Raw genomic sequence first — 27,911 nt, 5'->3', positions numbered from 1 at the left:
AACATCACGGCACTGGAATTCTTGATGATGCCAGAGGATGTAACAAATGACAGTGGTCACATATAGCAGCTTTGGAGGTTTAGATCGGACATTAGGAAAAATGTCTATGCTAGCTCAGAGATGTGGAAACTTGATTTGTGGAGATTTTTAGGATTCAGCTAGAAAAAGCCATGGCTCGCCTGACTAGTGTTGGCAGTAGTGCCACTTAAAGTGGGTTGTGGGACTAAATGGTCTTCTAGCATCCTTTACAACCAACATGTATATGATTCTGTTAATTCTGTCTTCAAATTATAGTTCATACAGTTGATACAGAAACCAGGTGTTTTGCAAGGCTGAGTTTTTTTTAATGGGTAACACAGTACTCATGCAGACATGTTCACCCTCCTTCTCACTTATGCTCATCTTACAAGCAATTAAAGAAGAATGCACACCTTAATAGACTGGTGTAATTTACTGTTCTCAACATCTACAAAGTGCCCTTCATATTCTCACTAAATCTCATGATACACTAAGACATCTGTGAATAATACAATATTTATCAGAATGGTCCTACAGCTGTTTATTTGAAAGACATAGATCTCATTCTTGGAAACACTGGTGTAGTGGAGTTTTCTTCTTGGTCGACAGGGATGTGAATGTGTGTATTGATCTTTAGTTGCAAGATCTGTTTAGAAAACTTTTGGTAACTAAGATTCTGGATTTTAGAAAAACAAGTTTTGAGTGATTGAGTCAGGCTGAATAGAGAGAGACAGGAATTTATATATGGAGGTAAAATAAAACTGGGTTTTAAGTGAAGAAGGAAGACATTACTGCTTGCATTCCAGTAAACCACAAAAAGAAATTATGAAGAACTATAGATGTTTCTAGGTAAGACACTTAATCAGGAGGTAACATCAGAAGCATGTGGAATAAAAGAAAGGATGAGTCCAAAATAAGAGCTAAAACTGGAAGTAAAAAATAGGATAAGAAAGTGAGGGTGATCGCAAACCCGGTTGTTTGGTGGTGTAATGTGTTTTCAAACCAGCAGTAGGAAACTGTTTGGCAATGTTTAATGACATGAAAAAATGAGGACCATTGTTTGTAGAAAAAAGGATAGTTTGTGGGTTTTTTTTTTTCTTCCCCCAATGGTGTTGACATTTTTTAATAGAAGTGTAGAGAAAATCATGGCAATCCGTGGAGAAAGCAGAGTGATTTTCTTCTGATGAAATCAAGGGACCTGGGGAATCTCTACTGTATAAAACTGGGAGACCTGGCACCTAAAATTGTATACCCAAAAGCTCTAGTCCCTTGAGCTCCTTGGGATAGGAATCCAACAGTTTAGCTGCCAAAGGCCACATGACTAGTGCTGGCCTTTTCATTCCCAGTTCCAATCGACCACATGTTCTGGATGGATAAAGCATATTCTTTTTCAGAGCACCACCTTTGAAGGCAGTTTGTAGGGTTCAGCTCCTTGGTCAGTGGTGTCAGGTATCAAGAAACATTGACCTTGCAAAGGTCATATGCTACGTTTTAATGTAAAAATAAGGAAACATTTATAGAAAACTTTTCCTGTTTGCTTCCCATGCTGAGAATATTTGAGCTTTTCAGAGTCTGAAAAGTAGAATTTCTTCTTCTCCCTGCCCCCTTCCCCACCTTGGCATTGAGTTTTCTGTCCTTGCAGTAAAGTTTTCTACTAAGTCCAGACATAATGGTCAGCAAGATTCAGAGACTATGTCGTCTTTTTAGCAGTAACTTCTGAAATCTTATTTTCATCACTTATTGTATAGGAAAACGTTTGTGTCTTCTCTTTGGACCTCCTCTTCCCAGGCCAATCCTTCCTATAGATGCTAGGAAGAAGTGGTTTTCTTTAGCTTAGTAATTTTTTTCAGTATTGGTATGATTCTAATAAATACTGTAGGATACAAGTAGATGATCTCAAGTGATTATGGTGCAGCAGCTTAAGAAGTTACCAGCACTTACCCTGGGGTGTGATAACTGACTGAATGGTCATTTTCCTAATTGGTTGTTTCACAAAAAAGGAAAAAGTTGCCTAAACAACAAGCTGTTTTCTGTTCTATGCTTCGACTGTAATATTTTTGGGACTGTGATTTTTGTTTTGTTTGTAGTCTACCAAAGTACAGTGATGCAGATCTCGTTCTACAAGGAAGTTTAGATACTTCTTTAGTAGAATCAGTAGTAATAGACATACACAGCTCAAATACTTTTAATTATTTATCCATTGTTGTGTAATGAAAAAGAATCTATTAAGTACAGTAAGCTTGCCTAGTGCTCCAGTATGTGCCAGAAATAAGACAAAAGAACAAATGAATGCATGTATAATTAAACAAACTATTTGTACTGTAGTAAAATCAACTCTTAACTATATGCCTTTCACACTTTACAGTATTGAAATGTCACAAAATAATCTGTAGCACCTAGTATCATCATTTATCTAAATTCCTTTTTTCTGGAGTTAACCTCTGTATGCCTTCAAAGGAGTTAAGAAATGATCTTTGTAAGTTAGTTGCAAAATCCCTCTTGCACAAAGAAATTTGTTCTTACCCAGATTTTGCAACCTGATATTTAGACCAATATGCTGTATCCAAAGCCCCTGTTTGCTTTATTGCCTGCTGTGTACTGTTGGCTCTTGAGTTTGGTTGGGTTCTGCTGTAAGCATTTCTTTTGGCCTGTTCTGCAGCCCTGCATATATCCTCATTCAAGAAGTCTATATATTTAAAAGTAAAAGCTGGACATTAGGTGCTTGTGTTTGATTTGAAATTACTTTGATGACAATGTCTACATGACTATCTCTGCTGTAGTGTAGGGTTACCTGAACTTAGCTTAGGTGTCAGAAGTAGCTTCGTTGCAGTATGAATGAAAGATGAGGCAGGACATGCAAAATCCTGTGGCTAGACAGCTACTGTCAGCAGTTAACATGTGTTTGTATGTCAGTAACGTAGTAAAAGCCTTCCCAGCTTTTTATTGGTATGCTTAAGTAGTTTTTGAGTTTTTACTTTCCCCCCAGGGTAGGTGTTCATAGTGATACATCAGGTGTTTTGTTTGTTTGTTTTTTTTTTAAAAATGCTACACAAGTAGCAAAGTAGAAGAGGTTCTTGATTCCTGGAAGAAAGCAAAAGTGAACCCTGCCTTCACAAAGAGTGAGGAGAAGGATCCATGGAACTGTAGGGTAGTCAGCCTCATCTCAGTTCTAGACATATGAAGGACAAGAAGGTGATCATGAATGGTCAGCATGGATTTGTGAATGGGAAATTATGCTTGACTAACCTCATAGGTGGTCATTTTATCATAGAAAGCTCAATAGATGGAGGGAAAGCAGTGGATGTTATTTATCTTGACTTCAGGAAGGTTTTTGACACTGTCTCTTGTAACATCCTCATTGACAACTGATGAAGCATGGGCTAGGTAAATGGACAGTGAGGTGGACTGAAAGCCGGCCGAAGTGCTGTTGCTCAAAGGTTTGTGATCAGAGACATTAAGACCAGATTGGAGGCCTACCACTAGTGGAGTACCTCAGGGATCGATACTGGGTCCTGTATTGTTTAGCTGCTTCTTTAATGTCCTAGGTGATGGGACAGTGCGCACTCAGTGAGTCTCAGATGATACAAAACTGGGAGGAATGCTTTACACCAGATGGGTATGCTGCCTTTCAGATGGACTTGGACAGGCTGGAGAAATGGGCTGACAGAAACCGTATGAAGTTCAACAAGGGGAAATACCAAGCTCTGCATCTGGGGAGGAATAACCCCATATACCAGTATAGGCTGAGGGCTGAAATGCTGTGAAACAGGGTTGCAGAAGAGGAACTAGAGGTCCTGGTGGACAACCAGCTGACTATGAGCCACCAGTGTACCCTTGAAGCAAAGAGAGCTAACAGTCTCTTGCATGGCATTAGGAAGAGCACTCCCAGCAGGTTGAGGGAGGTGATCCTTCCCCTCTACTTGGCACTGGTGAGGCCACATCTAGAGGGCTGTGTCCAACCCTGGGCTCCCCAGTACCTAGGAGGAGAGGCTGAGAGAACTGAGATTGTTCAGCCTGGAGGAGATATATTTCAGGAGGGTGTGTGTGTGAATCTTATCAGCATGTATAAACAGGTGTCTGACAGAGCGAGACTCTTCTCAGTGGTATCTAGTGATAGGCCAGGAGGCAATGGGCACAAACTGATATACAGGAAATTCCACTTAAACATAAGAAAACACTTTTTTTACTGCCAGGGTGGTCAAACGCTGGAAGAGGTTACTCAGAAGGTTATGGAGTCTCTGTCCTTGGAGATGCTCAAAACCCAGCTTGATGAGATGCTAAGCAACCTGCTGTAGTTAACTCTGTTTTGAGCAGGCGTTTGGACTAGATGATCTTCAGAGGTCTCTCTCAACCTCAACAGTAGCATGATCCTGTGATCTGAATTCTGGATGACCCCTCACCACTCCTTTCAGATAAAGGGAGGGAAGGTTTCTTTACCACATTGACTCTAATGTTGGGTTTATAAATCTTAATTACTTACATACTGTCAAATACTGTTTTCTGGGTTTTGCCTGATATAAAATATTTGCAGCCCTTAATTGGTAAAATAATTTCTTTCTAAAAAAAATTTTTTTTAACATGATTTTTTGTTTTAAATGATGTTGTACTGTTTGCTTTGTTTTTCAGCCATTCTTACGTCGGCCCAGATTACAGCGTGCAAAAGAACACTGGAAGAATTTCTCTAGAACAGATTGATACTGTAAGTCCTCTGTGTTTATTGAGTTATATTGTGTGTTGGTACGTAATGTTTTAAATTCAAGTACTCTGTGTACAGACAACATACAAAGCCTTTATCTTTTTTGATTCATATTTGCTTTGTAACACTTGAGAACTACTTGAATGAAGTTGTGATAAAGTTTAAAATGGAGCAGAGTTAACTCAAAATGCATCTAATCAGGATTTAGACTGGAGCTATAATGAATTGCTTAATTTGCTGCTTAATTTTATGTACTTTCACAAATACCTAACATAATTATAAACAGTTTAAGAAAATTTTCTTATTTAATAATTTTGCAACCCATGATGCTTAGTTTATGATTATTGTATTGCAATATTAGTCTTTTCAATGCCCTTTTTTTGACTTTTGACTTACAGAAGGATTTTTTGAAACAAGGAAGTAAATAAAATGGATTGTAAAACCACATTGATGGTGCAGAGACAATTAAAAACATATTACAACTCCTTTATCTGAACTTTAGAAATCATTTGTGTTATCAGTGTCCACCTTAACCATGACACTATTCCTTTGGTAGTGAATTCCATGGCATGACTCAGATGTTAAAAATAAAAATGCAAGGCCTGAGTAAACTTGAATGTTACATTTTTTATCTTGGAGAGCTTGCTTTATAAGAAATAGAACTCTTCAGGGAAAAAACCTGCAGATTGGTTGCAATGGATTTTACTTCTGCTTGTAGTTTTTCAAAGATGCTTTAAAAAACCCTCATCCCCTCCCCCAGCCCCCCAAAACTCTAACAAAGGTCACCTTGCTGTTCCAGAAGCTAAAATAAGGAAGAAGCAAGAAACATTGTAATGGAGCTGTGGATATATTTTTCCTGACAGCAATTAAACCTGTGTTACTTTGTAGCTGAAGATAGTCTGATACAACCACCTGTACTACTCCGTCCTTTGGATTTTGTTCTTGAGATGGTTATTGGATTTGATGGCTTACGGACACACTTGTGTTATGATCAGTCCCAAGGCACTCTGCTCATGCATATCTTTTCTTCCAGCCGTTGGCGTTTTCAACTGGAGCTAATTAATAATCATAATAAGCATATATCCTACAAATTAAATGATCAGTATGCCTTAAAGACAAATTTTTCTTTTGACAGTTTTCTGTGAAATCATTTCCTCTCTGCATGCGCCAGTTGCACAAAGCCCTACGTGATAACCATCATCTCCGTCACGGAGGCCGTATGCAATACGGACTGTTCTTAAAAGGCATTGGCTTGACTCTGGAACAGGCACTGGAATTTTGGAAGAAAGAATTTATCAGAGGAAAAGTGGATGCAGACAAGGTAATTCAACAATGAAAAATATCTAAATATGTGAATGTGAGGATGTAGTTAATGTGTACATTGTGCTACGTATTGGAATAGATGCTTGATAAAGTAGATAATTGGGCAAAAGACACAGTAAAGTCTTTTAGAGGTGTGTGTGGGGGGGTGTTTCTCTCTTTGCTTATGATTTTATTAATTTTGTTGGTCATTCTCCTGAAGCATGGGGAAAAAAGGCAAGTCACAAAGAGGCTTTTTATAGATGAGGACTAGAAAAATCTTACTTTACCACTAAATCACTAAGAAACCGATGTCCTTTATGAAATACAGGTACTATGTGACTAAATTAATTCACCAAGCAGGTAAGTGACCACAGACAGTACTATCTGAAAGGTAAGGTTAGCCTTTTTTTCCGACTAATTAAAAAAAAAATTTGTGTGTGTGAGGTGAGCTTGCCTTAACAATTTTACAATCTAAGGATAAAAGAAGAAACTGGAGGTGAACAAATAAGTATATGTTCAAGGAAATAGTGAGAAAATGCTGTTCGGTGGACTGGGCAGTATTATTGACATACTAGTCACTGGCCTAACCCTTGCTGATATTTTTGAGAGTATTGTGAATGAGGAAGGTGTAATATACGTGTGCTGTCTCTTTGAGAGCGTGAAAAATGTATGCTAATTTTTGGAGGTTTGTGACCTGCTCCTTACTTTGAACAGCCTAGGTAGAATCAAGCAGGCTTCCTCTCTCATCCAACTCTGCCTGGCCTGTGGTATGTGTTAGAGCAGATGTTTCAGACCTTATGTCAGTTTTGTTTGGACTGCAATACTTTGCATTTAATATTGTGAGATCTTGGCTTTCCAGAGTACTGTGAAGTATTTTGGAGTGTTTGGTAGACAATCTTTTGTTAGCTTAGGTTCTCTGGGACATGGCTACTTATGCAAGATATGGGGCAAAAAGTAATGCTGGCTACAATGAATTATGGTATGTATGTTTCTTTTAAGTCCCAGAGGATAGATCAACTTGTCTGCAGATTTTTTGGGAAGGGGAAAGGGATTTGAAGGTATGATTTGAATGAGTACCTAAACCTGTGTAAATCTAGCTCCTTAAATGGGATATGATTTAAGAGGAGATATGTGTTTTGTTAAAAAAAGAAATCCAAAATGCATTCCCTTACAAAGGTTTCAAGAAAGGACTTGAAGAGAGGTAATAACTTAAATTTTGCGGTTGAATGCCAATTAATTACTAGCTGAATTCAGGAAAATACAGTCTTTTCAGTTGCAATTTCCTGTGCTTAAAGGAGATGGAAAGAATAAAAACAAGCTATCAGAAACAGTAACAATATAAATGTATACATTTATGATTTCTGTTCTAAAAAATCTTGTGTGAACAGGTCCGATTCCACCTACTTGTGCTTTGACCCTAGGTGTATGCACATGTATGAAGACATGTATGCACCCTGGATCCTGTTTTCAATCACAGGGTTACGACTTTCTACTACAGCATCTCTCCTGATAGGCTCTAGAAGTTGTTCTGTGATCCTGTGTTCAGCTTTGAAAGTTAGAAAGCATATTGCGAATGAATCAAGGGGTTGTAGTTACTGCATTTTTCACAAGCAGGCTGCTATTTCCATGTATTTTTCATTCTTCTCAAGTTCTAGATAATGAACTTCAGACTGGTGTAAAAAAAAAAAAAAAAGCTGATTTTTCACACCTGTAACTGAAGTCAGTGGCCTGTGGTTTTTCACAGTAAAATGTCATATAATGTTTAATGTCCTGAAAAAATGAAGATTAATACAATTCTTACTAGTACTTTCTTCTTCTGACATTTTTATTTTCTGACACTCATGCCATTGTTCCTTTCCTGTAGAGTGGAGACAATTATTAGACTGTTTTGTCTTTGTCTTTTGAGCATTGTGAAGATACATGCATGATACTTGCTAAAGACTAAGGTTAATTATTCATTACTGACTGGTGTATTGCAAAGAGGGAGTGTTCAATTTGCTGCAAATGGTTATGGTTTCAAAATTGTGTGTTCACATTTGTCTTTAATGGCTGCAACATTTACGCCTGTTCTCAATCCTAAGAATTCTTGGCACACAACTTTGGTCTTCAGCAGGAAGTTACCTTGAACACATCAGCGACACAGTGGAGTGCCTACCACCAGGCTAAGCATAGGCACGTGCCAAAAAGAACTCTTACTTTTGTGCTCTGAATCACTGATGTGGACATACCCTAGGGCTCATTGGTAAAAACACTGCAGAAAAGTTTTTAAAGAAACAGTATTTTACCTTTAGAGAGGAATCTGTGAAGTACATTGTAAATGAAGTGTGAAACCATGTATTCAGTGAGGAAAAAAACCCAAGAAGTGCCTACAAAGCAAGCACTGAAACTGGTAGAGATGCTCTGTTGTGGGCGGGGGAATGATGAACTGGCATGTTCACAACAGAGACAAATGCAGAGTGCAAAATAAAAACATCTTTTTCTTTAAGCACTGTAATGAAAATTACTCTGCAAATTGCTAGGCTAAGAGTGCTTAAATGGTAAATTATTGTTGTTCAGATGATAGGATAAACTGTCAGATGGTGGTAGATGTGTTATTTCTGAGTGAATGGTTATGCCAGTTGGCTTCATAACCTCAGTGTTATTTTAAGGCTGGTTTGTTTTTTCTATAAAATGTAATCTTACTCTAAACAGATATTAATTCCCATAAATTCTTTCACATCCTGTTCCTACTGCTTAAAAATTAACTCCCCCCCATCCCAAAAAAGACAGGGGGAACTCCAGTATGGTTTTAAAATACTTGAAACAAGACAGTAATAAGATGACTCAAGATGAATACAGTACAGTTGTAAAAATGCTCTGAGAGTTGAAAATAAAATCGTCTTAGAGCGGTGATCTTTACTTGGCTGTTATTGTTTTCAGATCTGTTTGTATGATTGGTCTGTGAATGTGAAATCGTAGAGTTGAAAGATGATGCGGTATTTAGAACAAAGGAAAGAATGAAAGCTGGATCAATTTCTTTAAGGCATTATTCAGTTACTACTTTAGCTAATAGCTTGGAGTCAAGGTTTTGATACAGATGGATGACTTTAAGGCAACCCATCACTTTCTGTTTTCCTTTGCTACATATATACTTGTGATATATGTTCTTTTTCTTAGCAGTATTTGGTGCACAGTGGTACAAAATGCTCTCTTCTAGTATTCTGATTATTTACCACTTTTTACAGAAGAGACAGTTACTAGTTGTGCACTTCTGTGTTGAAAAGTAATTCCTTTGACATTGCAATTTGATATTGCATGGATTTTTATTATTGTTGCCTATGCTACTGAAGTGCATCTGATAATTGTACAAGAGTTTGGGTTTTTTTTTTTTTTAATAGATCTCCAAAACTTAAGTGTTAACTCTATTTACAAAATTATCCTGATGGCAGAACAGCTTTCTTGTCCTTGTGACTTCTTATGAGACATGGCTGTTTAGCCCCTGTGTTCTAGGACTCTTTTCTGTGGGATGTAGTGGCATTCAGGCTAGTGAAGCCTCTTATTCTTCTTGACTTAATTTTCCAGATCATCTTACTGCAGTTTCATATGGCTTGTTGTTTTCTGTAGCAGTTGATCACAAGTGGCAATGAGCAGGTTGTTTTCTAGTTGTCAGAGGTTCCTGTCAGGTATAACTCTTCATCCCTTCCTGCTAGCGAAAGCCCTCATGACAGACATTTTCCTGGAAGAAAGAAGAGGAAAGCTTACTCAGACTTAACCTTGCTCTCAGGGTCTGTGATTGGTAAAGAAACAAACCTTCACAATGAAGCTTTTGAGCTTCAGTTGATTATTAATGTTCTAGATGTTTCTTCCACATATGATGATCATGTATGAAACTGAGGACAGACAACTTGCCAGCAATATACTGCACCAATATGCAAAGGAATACATCTTCTACTCTTTTAAGAAGTGATGAAACTTTGGGATGAAGATACATCCCAATGAGATAGTTCCAGTGATTTGATTTTCCTGGCTCTTTCATTTCTTTTCCAGATGATCTTACGAGGTCCTTGAATCTGGATTCAGGAGTGAGGCTTTACCTTGATTGCAAACAGCTGGTGGTGAATGTTTCTACCAGGACCAACCAGAAATTGTGTGAGGGGGAGCTTGGACTAGAGACCTCCTGAGGTCCTTTCCAGCCTGAATTATCCTGTGATTCTGCATACAGGTCTGAATACAGGTAGAAGTGCATTTTTGTGAGGGCCAGCCACTAGAGGGAGACAAGATCATAAGGAATAAACAAATACAACATATAGATGTAAATTAGAAGTGCTTATGCTATAATGCTTTGTAGGTCTATACAATTATATTATTAAAAACCCCCGTGTATTTAAATGAAAATAGAAATAGGCACTTGATAATCAGCAGGGCAGTGCTTTTAAGCACACACAACTATCCCTAGTGCAATTTATAATGCATGGATGATGTGGTGGTTCTTTAAAACAACTTCCACCTCCTTATATCCCCAGGAATATTTTCTTTATCAGTCAGTTGGTTACATTTGGTTTTGGTGTTTTACTTTCTCATTTGTTTGAGATTTGAGGGTTGATTTGCAGCTAGATTCTTGTTTTACTGGCCCCCTTTATATTGGGTAATGGTACCTACTATTTTGGGAACATGTTTTGGTTCATAAATCAGAACAGGATCTTTATTCTGTCACATTTTTAATTATACTTCTGTAATTAGTGGTCATTTGCTACTTTTATTCTTGACTTGTTTAAACTTTACAAATCTGCAGCCTGTAGTGACGTGTTGAAGAGCAAGCCACAATATTTGACACCTGAGAGATAAAGATATAAATATAATTGAAATGCCTCTATACACATTAAAATCTTATGGTTTTTTAATTGTACATCAGTAGTACTGTAATGCAAATAGATGGCTAGCCTTGAAGTCTCCTGAAATGTATAAAGGCTACTATAGAACTTTAAGAAAATGTTTGCTCTCCCCTAGGATATAAAAAGATGTAATAAAAGTGCAGCATATATTACCCGTAAAATCTTATTCCCCTGAAATATATGGAAATGGAAGAGTACATCATGGTAACAAAGCATTAATATAGTTAAGCATATTGCCCTTGCTTTCATTGGTTATCAGAGGACTAGATAGTCAAGTTCTTGATTAAATTGTATTTTTGTGTTAAACTTATCATAAAATGAAATAGAACTTTTTTTTCCTTCCACCAATGACTGTAAAAATTAGCTTCAGTAGAACCACTTACTGTCTGTATTTCTCTTTCATTATTTGGAAATTATCATTTCATACTCTAGTTGTAGTGAGATAGAACAAGTGAATTTTAAAGATTTTGAGTGAATAATTTTTATTCTGTATTGGCAAAATGACATTCTCTTCATAACATTATTACACGTTGAACGGCTATGCTTACCTAGTATAACTGAGCATAAAGAAAGTCAAAATACTTTTATGATATGTTTCCAAATGTTTTTGTATTCTACAAAGTTAGCTCTTGAAATTGCTTTAATAGCAGGCTAAAAGTGATTTTAATTGTCAGAAGAAACATGCAAATGCGTTTTCATTTACATGATTCATTTTGATTCCCAAACTATTGAATTCACATTAAACCTTTTCTTTAAATGCAAGTTTGAAGAAAAAACCAGTAATGTGCAATTGTTGTGGGAGTTTCAAGACGGTAGGAGGTCCAGGTGCATCGTAGGCATGTAGGCTTGAAGTAAAAATTAATATTTAATTTGAAATTTCAACCCCAAAGGATAAAGAAAAGGACTTTCAGGTTTCACTATTCCCGAATTCTTTTGTACGGTTTGGGTTTGGTGTGGGTTTGGTTTTTTTTTGTTTGTTTGTTTGTTTTTAGTATAGTCCTTTGTGGGATACCTCTGAACATCCAGTTCTATGAAACCAGAGTATTTGTGCAAAACTATGAAGTGACTTAACTGAGATGCCAGTTTTTAGGAGCTGAACAGCCTTTGCCACAGTGATACATTGAACACCAAGTTCAAAAGGTCCATAGGCTGAACTCCATAGTCATGTTAGTTTCCAGAAATCAGCTTTATGGCAGTGAATCAATCATCAGGAGATCTACTCCTTTCATATAGGTTCCTTAATGGTTTTTTTGCATATAAATTGAAGCCTGGAGGTTAACAGGTGCATTAATCAAATGGGACATAACTGTTGTTGAAAGTGATATTCATGTGGAGATAGCTAGCTGCTGTGTTCGATTATCTGGCCTGATCTCTGGCTGAAGAGGATAGTCTGGAGGTCATTTTATATTTTAGTAAACAATATGCAGAAGAGGTATTTTGAGTGAATTTGTTTTATAGTCAAAATTTATACAACTAGGCATGAGAATTAAAAGCATGACTTGAAGCCGTGAATGCATGGATTGCTGTTGTTGCATCTGTGTCAAGCTGAATTAGTACAGCTTTCTTGTTAGTTGTAGTTGGAAAAAGATTTGTTCTCTTTCCTTTGGCTATGGTAATTTGCTAATAAGAAACAGTGAGGGGTTGGACTCACTGAAAATCTTGAGGACTTATGTTGTGGACAGCTATTATTCTTCACCATTTGGTTCCATTCCTGAAAGCTAGGAATTTCTTGTACAACCTCTGTGGTCTGGCCACGGAGTTTAGTCCAAGGAATCGTAATGTCCTTCTTTAGCTGAATGGCAGTACATTTCAATTGCTATTAAAATTGGGTTATTTTTGGCAATAAGTGTATCACAGTAAGTATGTTAAGTCTATGCAAGATGCTTACTATAATATATTATCATTTTTATTTAAAGTTGTGTTTTATACATTGGAATTTGTCCTTTCTGTCCTGCGCACATTCCTTTATCTTGCTAGTGTTCTGTTCCCTTCTCTTATGGAGCACTTCAGAATTTTGAAACACTCAGATGAGTACTGTTGGCATATTACCCACATACTGGTCTGCACGGTTTGATTTCTTCAATTTGTTTTGTATACCTTTTGACTAAAGCAGCAAGAAGTCAGATGATGAGAAATCAGATGTGAATGTAAGATTAGATGTTCTTTTGATACAGGGTAAAAATGTCCTACCACTTACTTCAGCAAAATAAGATGAAAGTAATCACTTTTTCACCATTTCTGCCCATATGCAAAGTATGTAATCATTACTGAAAAGGTACTGTTAACTTACAACTCTATATAAATGTATAAATAAATGAATATAGATATAGCGTGTGTATATATATGTATATATAGCCTGCACATGGTTTAACTGTATTCAGAAGTTTTAAAAATTGGAGTAAGAATAGTAATACATGGTAAGTGGTGCATAATGTTGTGCTACGGAATTCAACTAGTTAACTTGGGTGGTATTTAAATTTACAGGTAGAATATTCACTGGTAAAGGGATACCCCTTGCGCCACCCTGGAATTAATGAAGCTTTTTAGTATCAACTAATGGAGTTATTGGCATTTCCAAAATTAGCCATGTTTGCTTCCCCACCCCCAGTGGTAGATACTGCATCAATTCCCTGTACCTTTTGGTGGGGGAATAATCTGCAGCTTCACTTGGTACTGTTTTCTTTCAGTGTGTGTTAGAATTTTGTTTTGCCTGCCACATCTGGAGTTCTGAGCACTAGAAGGAATAAAACCAGCCCAAAACCTTGCTTTTTTTACCCTTTTACTTGTAAGGATGTATTTTACTTTAAAACAATATTGCCTGACCTTTTAAACCCGAGGTCCTTATTGGTTTATCAGTAGAGTTAAGGATACTAAAGAAAAGTGTCTTTGGGACACAATTATGTAGATTTAAGAGAGTGATGTAGTTTTAATTATGCCCTGTAGCTAATGCAGATGCATATTAAACTCAATCACGCTTCTGTGTTTTTCCCTCTGAAACTTTGTTTTCTCAGGCCTTAAATTACTAATCAGCGTTCTTGGTTATCTAAGCTTACTGAATATTGACAAGAATCTGTTCCACTATTTGTCATTTTATATTTTAACATTTTTTATAAGAGAATATTTTTGTTACAGAAACTTTGTTTTTAAAAAATCCTTAGAACTAAAAAAAAAAATTAATTTCTGTGTAATAGATTCAAAATCTTAAAGCAATATTTCTTCAATGAAATGGAGCTGGTATAAAAACATTGTTTTTCACCATATTCTTGTTTCATGGGTGTTACTCAAATAGACCACAACTGATGATGATGTATTAGAAAACATAAAGTAATTTTAGACTGTGGTATACTTGGAAGTTATTGTGTGGGCATGTAAATATTCTAGGAATCACAGTAATAAGTGTTATGGTAAAAACGTGTGCTCTTTCACTCCAAACACTATCCCTTTTTCAGTTGCTACCAAGTTTCTCAATTACATTATTTTAAAACTGGAAGTCTCCGGTCTTTGATGTGAAGCCAAAGTTACAGTGGCATTTTCCTATGATTATTTGCTTTAAAGTACTTTAATTTGTTCAGCCTTTTTTTTAACCTGTTAAAAATGTTTCTGCCCTTACTTTTGATTTTCAGTTTTCATCATCTGACTTACATTATACGGGAAAATTTTGGACAGTCTTTCAGCCTGCAGCATGTCTTGGGGACAGAGAAGAGCTCTAGCTACATAATCTCTCTTCCAGGACATTAGTCACAGTGCTGGCATAATTTTAGTGATTTTTTTTAACTGTTTTTAACCAAAACACAGCAGTACGCCAGCTACTAGGAAGAAAATTAACTCTATCCCAGCTGAAACCAGGACCACTAGCTACCATAAAAAGAAATAGGATCAGTTTTCATATTTGTTACGTATTAGGCACTGAAATCTGTATTTAGTAATCTAGTGTATGAGCAGGTTAGTGATAAGTTTCTTGCACTGACAAGAATGAAAGCAATAAATATGTTTTCTGTACTAAAACTAATTTACATCAGAATCTGGTCTCTTATGACTTGTTTTATTTCCAGCAACACAGGGTTTTTTTCCATACTGTAGTATCTTTTTAGAAATTTATGTATAAAAATGTTAAAGCCAGACCTTTAATTTTCTAAGATTCCTTCTGTAGGAATCTCTGAACCACTTGTCAGACGTGCACTTTATTATCTCTGTGGAAAGACTGTGTACTTGTCAGAAGAGGTTTCTATTTTATTAGCCATCACAGCAGCAGCAAGTAAGTTTGTTCATGACATTTTAAGAAAAGTAATAGATGGATTTGTCTATCTGGTTGCCAGATTTCTAAGTTCAGCAAGTGAAGTATCTGAGTATCACTAAATAAGGTCTCTAGCAGGCTCTGTCGAATACCTTCTTAACCATACAGCGCGCTCTCTCTAGCCGTAGGCTGAGAAATACCTGCTGTATGTTGCCGCACACACCACCAGTAATGTATTTAAGCTCTTTGGCTGTTTACCCCAAGTTCTGAGGCAGGGGTTAACTGATTTTGAAAGGCAAATCTATTCACCCGTATCTTTTTATTACCTTGCAGAACAAACTGAATGACATAGCAGGTCTCTTCCAGTTGTGTTCCCGTGCTTTTTGAACAGAAAAGTTTTGATAGAATAGTTTATTAATCTTGTTATAATTGATTGCAAAAAGATTTTAAAATTATTTTATTAAACATTCAGATTTCCTGTAATCGTATAAACTAACAAAACCCAGAATCCTGTATACTTTGCCTTCTCTTTTCATAATGTCCATGTAATTGTTGTAACATCATATAGCTGTGATATTCTGCCTGTCTATATTCAGCCAGCAGATCATGACTACATTTCATACTCAGTCATCCAGAAAAGCAGCATGTCGTATCAAATGTGCACTCTGCTGATATACCACATAGGCACGATGTAAATAAAAATGTATTTTTACTTTCAGAATTGATTTAACATTCTGACGCATGTCTTTGAAATCTGTTGAATCTCATGAATAAAGACAGGGCAGCTCTTTTATACATTATTTGTGCTATGCACAATTTATGTTTCAGAAATTTAATATATTGATTTGGGAAAGTTAAATTACTATGGTAGGGCTTAAGTATTTCAACAGTACAGAAGTTACTACTTCTTGAAAGAAGGTTAGGTTCTGATTTTATATTGAAATGCACAATGGTATTTAGCTGTGAAACTGAGTTCTGCATAATGTGGTGTGCTCTGAGCTTTTCCTGTTCCCTGTGTCCCTTCTTAAGTCCACTCACACAAGGAGAAAAACAAAATGTCCCTCAAATACCTTCCCCCCACCTCCCTCCCCACTGTACATGGGGGAGCAGAAGCTAGTGGTCTTTATGGCAATATCTTTTATCAGTGATCTGGACGAGGGTATCAAGTGTACCATCAGTAGTTTTGCAGGTGACACCAAGTTAGGTGGGAGTGTCGATCTGCTGGAGGGTAGGATGGCCCTGCAGAAGGATCTGGACAGGTTGGACTGATGGGCCGAGGCCCGTTGTATGAGGTTTAACAAGGCCAAGTGCTGGGTCCTGCACTTGGGTCACAACAACCCCATGCAACGCTACAGGCTTGGGGAAGAGTGGCTGGAAAGCTGCCTGGCTGTAAAGGACCTGGCGGTGTTGTTTGACAGCCAGCTGAATATGAGCCAGCGGTGTGCCCAGGTGGCCAAGAAGGCCAACAGCATCCTGGCTTGTATCAGGAATAGTGTGGCCAGCAGGAGCAGGGAGGTGATTGTCCCCCTGTACTCAGCACTGGTGAGGCCGCACCTGGAATACTGTGTCCAGTTTTGGGCCCCTCAATACAAGAAGGACATTGAGGTGCTGGAGCATGTTCAGAGAAGGGCAACAAAGCTGGTGAAGGGTCTGGAGCACAGGCCTTATGAGGAGCAGCTGAGGGAACTGGGGTTGTTTAGCCTGGAAAAGAGGAGGCTGAGGGGAGACCTTATCGCTCTCTACAGCTACCTGAAAGGAGGTTGTAGCAAGGTGGGTGTCAGTCTCTTCTGCCAAGTAACAAATGATAGGATGAGAGGAAATGTCCTCAAGTTGTGTCAGGGGAGGTTTAGATTGGATATTAGGAAAAATTTCTCCACTGAAAGGGTTGTCGAGCATTGGAACAGGTTGCCCAGAGAAGTGGTTGAGTCCCCATCCCTGGAGGTATTTGAAAGACATGTAAATGTGGTGCTTAGGGATGTGATTTAGTGGTGGACTTGGCAGTGCTAGGTTAACAGTTGGACTCGGTGATCTTAAAGGTCTCTTCCAACGTAAATGATTCTATCATTCTAAGTTTCGTTGTTTAAATTCCTTTTTTTTTTTCTTTTTCTAAGTCATCTGCTTAATGGAGTTGGGTTTGGGGCATGAGAACTGGGGCAATACCAGTGAAAATCTGAGGAAAATATTTTTTTAAAACAAGAAAGATTGTTTTTTTAGGTCAATTAAAGTAGTTGGGCTTTGTCTTGTAATTTGTTACCGGAGCTATTTCCCTGTTTTTAGAACTTTACAGCAGGCACTAGAAGGAGTATGTTACTTCTCCTGAGACAGTTCAGAGCAGTCTGGCTGTAGTGCTTCTTTATTCTTCTGTTTGCATTTTCCCTCTGGTCAAGTCATCTTTCAATTAATGATGCATTAACAAAAGTTAAAGAAAAAAAAAAAGATGGGAAAATAGTCTTATGCATTTTAAAACAAGCGTTCTTCTGTCGTTGAGTGCAGAAAAACTCTTGTCCTACCTGCAGTCTAGAGTTCAAATATGTCTTGATCACAGTGCACTCTGTGCATGAGATAGAATATAAAAGGGTCTTTATATGTAAGCAGTTCTTAGTATGACAGCAACGGCTAATATCTGGCTTTCTGCACTTCTGTTTCCTTTGATCATCATCTTAAAATGTGATTTTGTCTTTTATTGTGCTGTTAATAAAGAGAAAATCTGTTTTTACAGCAGAGTTTGTACACAGAGAATGCCAACATTCTTGAGCCAAACTGTGCTGTTTGGAGAGCTCCAGTATCTAGCTTCCTCTATGTCCAAAAGCACTGACAAACATTAAGTCTCTGTGTACGGTTTTGTGTTTTAATGCCTTGTTTTCGCCATTCTTTTATGACTGCATCAAAAAGTTAAGTCTACATGTTTCAAGAGTAGACATAAGGAATACTTACCAGTCTGAGGAAACTTATTCATTACTCAGCCTCCTTGTAGTTTTATTTTAAGAATTATTTGGTCTTTTCCAATAATCAATTTATCCATAATTTTTTTTTTTTTTTTAATCTGCGCTTATACTAGGGGTTTGCTGGTATCTTGAGACGTTACATGATTGGGTACTTAATACCCTGCTGTTCTGACACTGATCCTTGTCCAAGATGTTTGACTGTATCTCAGTAAAAGGCAAGTTTTTTGCCACACTTGCATCACATGTTGATAACTGTCACTTGGATTGGTTGAAGGGATATTCTCCAGCTCAAGTCACTGGATCTCTTTGAGTGATGCTGCCTCTTCTGCAAATGTGAGGCTTAGGGTAAAATTGAATCTCTTGGACTTTGCTGTATCTCATTACAGACTAGATTGGGTCAGTCATAGATTTCTAACGAATGAGGACTGCTTTGCTGGTGGACTGTTATAACCTGATGGTAGGAGCAATTTACCACTCGATGTCATGATCAATGAAGGCCTGCCTTTGTTTTTTTAACTCACCTTGCTTCTTAGGTGCCTTTTGTCATCTAATGCTGAACTTGGCTTCAGATGTTATTCTGATCAGTGTATAGATTGAGGAATAACAATCTGTAAAGGATTCCTAATCACATTACTGCACTGTCAGGGTGCTTGGCAAGGGGATACAGTAATAAATTAATGAAGGAATTCAATAATATCTAACCAGTCAAGATGGGGAGCTTGCTCAGGTGAACTCCCTATGCAAGGTTTTAAAAGGGAAGAACATTTCTGTGGTTTAAGTAGTCCAAAAGGTATGCAAAACCTTCCAATCTCTGTTTCAAAGATTGCATATTTAGGGAATGCTGTGTAGTTCAACTAGCTTGTAAAATACAAACAACTCAGTGAGTACATGACGTCTTCCACTGTGTCAGGAGATGGTTGCTCTTTGGAAACGATGCATAGACCTAGAACCTCAACTGTTGTGGTGAACTTGCTCAGATCTTTTGACTCTCTGGCAGATGTACTAAGTAGAACTGGAATATTGGATAATGAGCCAGACTTCCTTGGATTAATTCCAGTACCCTGTATTGGTCTTTGAAATTGGGAACACCCTGGCATAGGTGGATTGCAGCCTGTGCCGGCAGCAGTGCTCTTCAAGAGCAGATCAATATGCGCTGTTCCTTTGGACTCATTTCTGGTGCTGTGGTTGAACGCGTGCCTGTTGATTTAATGCCAAGAGTCCTGTTTAAAATGAGGCAGGTCCTACTGATTTTGGTTGCCTGGAGTGGCTGAGACAATTTTGCCTTAGACCTTCTCTCATTTGTGAGTTTTTCTTCTGCTATCCCAGCGACCTGGGAGTCGTCTTACCCTGCTAAAGTTCCAGTTTGTAGTACAGCTGCTTGGATAGCTTTGCTTTCTTGTATGCTCTTTCTCCTTCCTCATAAGGAAAATTACTATTACTACAGTGAAGGGGCCTGCCATGCCAGACTGTTGAGTTAAATGATAACAATTTTCTGTCTAATATCCACATTGGACCATTTTCCATGGAGCAGAAGATAACCCAAATATCTAGGGTACCAGCTGGAGCTGAGAGCAGTGGCTCTCCTCTAAATTTCTTCTGGAGTCCATTTGGCTGCCACTGTGTCCTGTTGGAGTCTGGTCTGCTGAATGCCTCTGTCTTCTCATCCATAGGTTTAAGATGTTGTGATGGACTAGTGAGAATAAACCCTCTGTCGGCATGAGGTCTAAACCTCATGTCCCAGTCCTGCATTTTATTGCTGGTTTGTCTTATAAACAGAGTCCAATTGGATACATTTCAGGATTTTTCACAAAGTGACTGCATGTCTACATGCAGATAGCAGTTTTCTTTCCTATTTCTTCCCTATACGTTTAGGTTTTTATTGTATGTGCTGATCTGGCTTACAGTATATGCTACAGTATAATAGATCATGAGCTACATGAAACTGTGAATGCATCACATGTTCACTGTGCTCAAATAAAACTATAGAACATCGTATGAAAGCACGGTGGTGTTTAGAGTATTGATAGAGCTTGAATAAACGGTAGGAATTTAATTTTTGGACTTTGAAGGGGTCCCTGGCAAGTTTTCATCCATCTTCTCTGAAAACCTGTAATATGTGCGGCAGTGGTATACGTATAAGTATGGATTTCTCCCAATTCTGATACAGACTTACTGAATTTCTTTTCTCCTTGGTATATGTATTCTTTACACTGGGATCCTAAGCTGCCATTATGATCAATAGAGATCTAGCCTATACAGTCAATAGTGTCTAGAGAATGATTTATTTAATGAGCCTCTAGGTGCCTACGTTAGGGTAAATTGAATTGCTCCCCAGGCTCCTCTGATTGCATTGACCTCCACTGACAATAATGGGAGATGTCTGGATTTAGATGTCTGGAGCTGAATCTTATCCCTATAGATACACACACTTAGTTAATATTCTACTTCTGTTTAACTTTCTTAGTTGTTTTTTATTGTACCACATGCCAAATTTCTGTCTACTTTGCAATCTGTTAACAGTCTTACATCCCTTTCAGTGATGATGCTTTCTGTCTTCTCCTTTGCCATTGAATGTTTTGGGGACTCTTATTCTCCGTCTGCCACTTCTGACAAAATAAATAACCCCCTTAATTTACTGCTTATCTTCTGCTGAAAGTTACATTTCCAAGTTACATCAGTTAACTTCTCTGCATATTGAAATGCGAGAAACGCTGATTGAAAAACATCAACAGAAAAATCTGAAAGGCGTTGGTGTGCTTGTAATTCATGGAGTACCGGAAGTGCAGTGTGGGTTTTTTTCCTAACTGAATGAGATTTGTTGGTTTAGAAATTGATTATTGTTTTTTTTTGTTGGTTTTTTTTTTTTTTTAATCCCATATTTTAGTTCCTAAATGAGTGTGTTATGGAGTAAATATTTAGTAAAGGATTCAAGATTGTTCTCTGATATTAGAAAGACTTTTTTTAAGAGTTCTTTAAAACCATGGAGAATGGTCTGCAGAAATCTGTTGAAAATAAAACATGTTTGCAGTAATTTGGTTTATTGAGTGTTCATTTGTTATTTGAAGGAAAGTACCAAGGTATTTTTATAGATACTTAGGAAAAGCACACCATCTCTTACGGTGCTGTCAAATATTGCTATTTTAATGCAAATGTTTAATTCTTGTTTAAAATAAGATTTAATCTTTTCTTCTTTACCATCTAAAATATTTATTTTCTTCCTATAATTTCCAATTTCCTTATAATTTGTGATTAATAAACATGACTATTTCTTTGTGTAATTGTTTCATCTGAAATGGAAAGGAATTTACACCTCTATGTTCAGTAACACTCTGAACTGCCAGCATGAAGCTTTCAATATTTTCAGTATGATTGTGTATTAATTTGTTAGTGGAATTCTGATATGGGTGAAATTGTCAGCCACAAACCGATTTTTGCCTTAAAACGGCTGTTGTTTCTCTGAGATTTTTCTTTTTTTGGTAGTGTTGCTCACTGAAAATTTTGGAGTAGGTTAAGCAAATACTTAGGAAAAATAATGATTCTTGGGAATATCAGAACAGGGATATTCATAGATACATAGCATTTTTGTCTTTTTCTAAGTTAGTAATTTTTGGAAATATTAACGATATTAGAGAAAATGACTGGTATAATTAGCAGAGTACTATGTGAAATGACTTAGGCATTGTAATCCCATAAAGAATTAGGAGATTGGTGCAGTGTAATATGGAAAGGATTTATTTCTTTCAGATACATCTGTCTATCTGTCCAAGAAAAATGCTATGTATAGGTGATATTACTCCAAGACAGGACATTATGCTAAGGGAATCATATCATGTTCTGTAGAAATAATCGTTAAACAAAGACTTCTGTACCATTTTGTAATCACAAAGACATTTCAGTTTACCAGAGGTAGAAATGAATCAAGTACTATAATAAAAATCACTTAGTATTATTTTTTTCTGCTCTTACTGGTGAGCATTAAAATGAAGTCACAATTTCACATGCTTTTAAATGTTGTTTAAAGTAGTTTTTAAAATAGCATTTACCTTTATGACTCCACAAGCTCTTGTACCCATGGAAACTTTGTTTTAGTGGCAGTCTACAAAAGAACAGTCTTCCCTGTGCCAGTTTCTTGTTCAGAGGCTTCAGTTTGTTTGAAAGCAACTCCTTCATTGTTTGCTTCTCTTCTTTCACCATATGTTTTGAAATGCATCTTCTGTATCTGAATTTTTTCATTATACTGTATGTGAAACATCAACAGAATAAAAAAAAGTATTGATAACTTAGATACAGAAAGACATATTGCAGTGTCTTGGAGTAGCTAATAAAATCTTTCATAGATGACCAAGTGTGTGCCTAAGAAAAAACATGTTGTTACAGAAGATGGCTTTAAGACGTGTTGTGCTGGTAATTTGATGCAGTGTCTTAAGGCAGAAGCCAGCCTGCTGTGGTTCATTTTATACTTTTCCTGGTTTAAAGTCTTGGTCCATGTAAATGTGTGGAGAAATAGTGTACATAAATTGTATCTTTAGCTAAGTTATATTAAGGCAATTTTGGACTACTGTAAATAAAAGCCTACTTTGTCATATTTTTGTGTGAGTGGTCTGGGGTGTACAAGGAATTTGACTGATGAAAACTTTTCTGATTTCCATGTGGTAGGTGGAGCCATCTCCAGGGCAAAGCAGTTCTGGCCTCATGTGGCTTGGAAAACCTGAAATGGGAGGGGAAAGAGGTTTTTTGAACTTGATTTGAATCAGTATCTAATGACTGCTGCACAGCCTATTAGAATTTTCCAGCTCAATTTTAGCTGATGTCTCTGATCTGTACCTTAAAGCATAGAGATCGTGCTACAGGTTGAGAATTTAGGATACACTGAAACTTTTTGTCATTGGCAGATGGAGAATCATTTACTTACGCTCCTAAATGACAACTGTGCTTTGGAAAAGATAACTTCAAGTTGAGGTTATTTTAAGAGTGAGCTTTAAAAAAAAAAAAAAAAAAAAAAGTTGCTTGGAAAAAGATATGCCAGCTAAGCAGTGTCAACAGTAATGATTTGAGCGACTGCCTAGGAAATGGATAAAAAAGTGAACCAATTATTTCAGAAGATACACAAGTTTAAATTTATGAATTTGAAGCTGTTATCCATACAGGCTCAACAATTTTAGGCAGGAAATCACCCAATGACTGTTTAAAAAAAGGTGTTAAACCATTACTACTTTGAATTTTGCAGAGTTGGAACTAATCTGGTGGTCAGCCAAGAAGCTAGACAAAATTACTGCAGTCATTTTGCTTAGTCGTTAGACTTTTAATAAATAAATCTCTCAGTACTTTAAGGAATAGATGCATAAAAACTTGTATATAAAAGTAGTTAAACTGAAACATGCAAGTTTTGTGGAAGTGCGAACCTGAGCACGCAGGTCTTGGAAGACCTGACAGCAAATTATTTTCCATCCTAATACACATGCTGAAAATCAGAACAAAATTCATGGAGGATCTAGTTCTATTTCCAGATACTAATTGCAAATATGACAAGTGATACAAGGAAAGTAACTCTCAGTGATGACATTATACTTACCCCACAGTGGCTGGAATGCCTTGGGAATGTCATTTGTTATTGTTCTCTTTTGAAAGTGTATTCGGTTGTATCAAATTGATAATTATGAGGCACACATGACCCATCCTTCCCTGCTTTGTTTGATGAAAGCTTTTCTGCAAAGGAGAGCATATACCTGCCAAGTGGTCCATTTGATGTACATCCTCATTCCATATCCAAAGATCTTGTGTGAATTGATGTGATCAGAATTTATTGAAAGTAGCAGTTCCTTAAATTCCTATCTGTTCATTGCTTAGAGACACATTTCTTGATCCCTTTCTCCCTCACCAAAGCCAAGACCCATCCACCCAGCATATAAATTAAAAATGCCTTGCAGATTTTGGAAAGCTCAAAGAGCTAAATAGATACAAAATAACTGAGATAGTTGAGATGTGGGCCTTACAGTTAAAAAGTTGCAGAGAATCCCTGCTCTCAAGCATTACCAGCAGTAGGTGATCTAGTACATGTAGATACTCAACAGTGTAATGATGTTGCTTTAACATTGCTGTTTTATTTTAACTTTGGCAGTAAGTTTCCATTGATATTTAGCACAGACTATGGTGGGATGTGTATGCATACCCAGTTTTCCTATGATAACAGAATCATTTTTTGCCTTTGTGTTCTTTTCTTTCGTCTCAATGGTAACTGTTACACAGAGTACAAGGGAAATGTGCATGCTCCTACAGCATCATTATTGTTAAGCAAGTTCATATCAGGCTTCAATAAAACCCTCAAAAGTTCTTATAGGGCTATCACCAAAAAAGTGATTTTTCAAATCCCTTAATTAAAGTTTTGACCTTTTACAGGGTTTTTTGCCATAATGACCTTATAGTAGACTGCAGTTACAATATACTGTAATAGTAGTTTTACAGGTTTTTAAACTGTTTTTCTGAAATAGTTTAAACCCAAGCAATTTATAAGCAGTCAGAATAACCTTGCAAACACCTACATGCATGATGTGTGCTGCACATAATTTGTTTGGTTTGTTCAAGGAGCTGTGAAAATCCTACCACTTCAATTTGGGGTGTTAGAATAAATAGGAAGGAACAGTTCCCTATCTCTGCTTTCTTGTTTCTGCATATTTCAAATGCATCTAATTATACCTTGGTGCTTTTGGTGGCAAAATGGATTGTTCCTGAGGGGGGATTTTTCTTTGTGTGCATGCTAGAGTAATGGTGTGAGGAAAGAGCAAGTCTGATCCTTGACTTCATCCCCCAAGGTACAGAGAGGGCTGATCTGCAGGATGTGTTTTCTGAAATGGGATACCACAATTCATGGTTTCTTGCTATTGAGGATGACCACACAGCCTGTTGGATACTGGCCCTGCTAAAAGCCTGTTTCCTTAATCAATGATAAGAAACGCTGAATCACAAGGATGAGAGCTCTCTTAAGTAAGCATGTAACTGCGCGTGTGCTAACTTGCACCACATAGTTGTGTTATTCTTCTCTGCCATCTGCCACTGTGAAAACTCCGAGATCCACATAGCTTACAAGAAGGCAATGAGAAAATATCCAACCTGTCCCAAGGCCGTGTTGTGTTATTATGTAGCTGTTGTTTCGATTTACTGCAAGAGCTGCTTCTCAGCATAAAATAATGAGTTAGGTAGTAAAAGTAATTTCTGTGGGCATTAAGGCAAGTGATGTGAAAAGTACAGCTCAAGATTTTAGTATACAGAACTGTTAAAGAGGGGTGTTAATTTTCTGGCAAACTAAGCAATACATCCTGAAGCATTCAAGATTTGCTTTTCCCTTACAAAAAATGAATTTAATCTAATTTAACTGCTTGCTCAAATACCCTTTGTTAAGCAAATGAAATATGCTTTCATTCATCTTTTGCATAGAAGGAGGAAAAGTTCCAGAGCTTCTAGATGGAAGAATAGGTGGCTGTAGGATCACAGACTCTATCTTCAGTTTAACAGGTTCACTCAGAGGTTGGGAATGAAAATAAGCACATCTTTGTATTTGATGTTTGCTGTTTTTCAGGAGTAAATATACCATTTGCAGCTCCCACAGGAGGAGCAGCAGCGGGACTCAGCCAGCAGCTGCTGCTTGCCCTGCTAAGGGTAGGGTACCTGTTCCCCTGGCCCTTCCTGAGTATGTGCACACACCTGCAGCAGATCCTCATATAGTCTCCTTTCTAAGAAGAGTTGCTAAGCCCATGTTCGGGTTTAGCCCCTGTCAGCAGCCAAGCAGCACACAGCCACTCGCTCACCCTCCCCCCCGGTGGGATGGGGGAGAGAATTGGAAGAAAGAAAGAAAAACTTGTGGGTTAAGAACAGTTTAATAATTGAAATATAATAATTATAGTAATAAAAATTGTAGTGAAACGGAGAACAACAAGAGGGAGAGAAACAAAACCCAGGAAAAAACAAACCACCTGCTGACCGATGCCCAGCGCAGCCCCAAGCGGCGATCCTTGCCCCCCCAGCCAACTCCCCCCAGTTCATATACTGAGCATGACGCCATATGGTATGGAATAGCCCTTTGGCCAGTTTGGGTCAGCTGTTGTGGCTGTGCCCCCTCCCAGCTTCTTGTGCACCTGGCAGAGCTGAAAAGTCCTTGACTAGTGTCAGCACTACCTAGCAACAACTAAAACATCAGACATTATTCTCACACTAAATCCAAAACACAGCACTATGCCATCTACTGGGAAGAAAATGAACTCTATCCCAGCCAAAACCAGGACAGCCCAACTCTGTTGCTAGCAAAAATAGTGTTCATTCAACCAACCAGTTCTTTACTCTCCTGCGCAAAAGGGGTGACAAGATAGGAATATTCCTACGTGCTGGATCCTGTCCATGGCTGTGCTGTAAAACACAATGCTATGTGTTTTCTCTCCCCCACCCCCTCCTCCATCTTTTAAAATAGAGTAAAGTCACTTTGTTAAATGCACAGTAAGGATTAATTAGTCAAAGTTTGTTCAGAGCTTTGGATGTCTTAAGCCTTATTTAGAAGGAGTGCTAAATATTACTCTTCTTGATACATTGACTTGATTATGACCAGCATCTTCATAGAGAAATTTCTTTTTTACCCTTCCGGAGTCAGGTACAATTTAGGATTTTATTCTCAAAGTTTGTATATATTTTTATATGCATTTATTATGTATTTGCATCTTATGTTACAGGTTTTCAATTATTTATATTTTTTAAAAAATATTTTATGTGAAGAAAAAAACCCATATTTTTCTATTTTATTTTAGACATGTTTTATCAGGTCAATGTAGTTCATAGGTATATGAATATTCTGAATTACTATCTGGAAGTTCACAGGCCAAACAGGGAACTATTTTTATCTGTGGAAATGAAAGCATCCTTAAAATAGTGGAGTTACCAGTTGTATGCTTGAATGATTTTTCTCAGTACATTACATTGTCTTATATTACATATCAGAGTAAAAAATTATTTTAAAGTGTTTTTTGAGAAGAAAACATAAATTCTTATGAGAGTTGTTTATATTTAATTCAGACACAGAACTTTACATAAGGTTAATGCTAAAATTTTGAATTGAGCAAGAGCATAGTTGTTCTTTTATGTATTGATATAGCTTTTTTGAGGAGAAAAGAGACTGAGGATGTGTAATTCTAAGTATGATGCTTCATTATTTTACCCTATTTGTTTTTTTTAGAACTAGAAGGATGGTATTTGAACAAATGTTCCTTGATGTCTTATAGTAGCTAATGCGGCTTAACGGAATCCATATGTTAAATTATCTGATTCTACTACAGATTTTACGTCCCCTATTGCCACATATAAAATAACATGAACTCATGTCATTGAATGTTCTCTACAGGACTTATCTAAAATGATATATTGATAGCGCTATACTCAGCTGCCAAGATAAATGTTTGTTTACATCTATATTACTTTAGAAGATTTCATTTTATTGGAGGAGTTGGTAGCCTATCAGTAGACAAAAGAGATTTGCTAAAATCTTTCTCTTTTGTACAAGCAAAGTATACTCCATTTTAGAATCTAATGAATTGAATGTCAGTGCTGAAACAAAGTATAGGTGAAGCATTATACTTTGGGAGAACAAGAACGTGAATCTGAGTAAAGAAATCTATATTCTATTTTTTGCCCTGATAAAGCAATCAATTTATGGACATTTAGGAAAGATTTTAAATTACTATGTTTTCTCCATTTACTAACATCGCAAAGTTCAAAATTTTGATCTTTAAATCATCTTATCTTTAAAGTGATTACCACATCAGCTGAAAAGACCTTAAATCAATGCAGTTACACACTTCCTTTGTGAT

General features: G+C 37.2%; 1 protein-coding gene across 1 annotated transcript in view; it reads left to right on the top strand.

Annotated features, from left to right (window-relative positions):
• Positions 1–27,911, top strand: part of PRIM2 (DNA primase subunit 2) — a 121,502-nt gene that overhangs the window by 71,958 nt on the left and 21,633 nt on the right. Inside the window, exons 8-9 of the mRNA XM_075707733.1 lie at positions 4,645–4,717; positions 5,850–6,035. Coding sequence (XP_075563848.1) covers positions 4,645–4,717; positions 5,850–6,035 — 259 coding nt within the window. The remainder of the gene's footprint in view (positions 1–4,644; positions 4,718–5,849; positions 6,036–27,911) is intronic.

The sequence above is a fragment of the Pelecanus crispus genome, chromosome 3, assembly GCF_030463565.1.
Source record: "Pelecanus crispus isolate bPelCri1 chromosome 3, bPelCri1.pri, whole genome shotgun sequence".
NCBI lineage: Eukaryota > Metazoa > Chordata > Aves > Pelecaniformes > Pelecanidae > Pelecanus > Pelecanus crispus.
The sequence above is the reverse complement of the archived record's forward strand: the minus strand, read 5'-3'. Positions and strand labels throughout refer to the sequence as shown.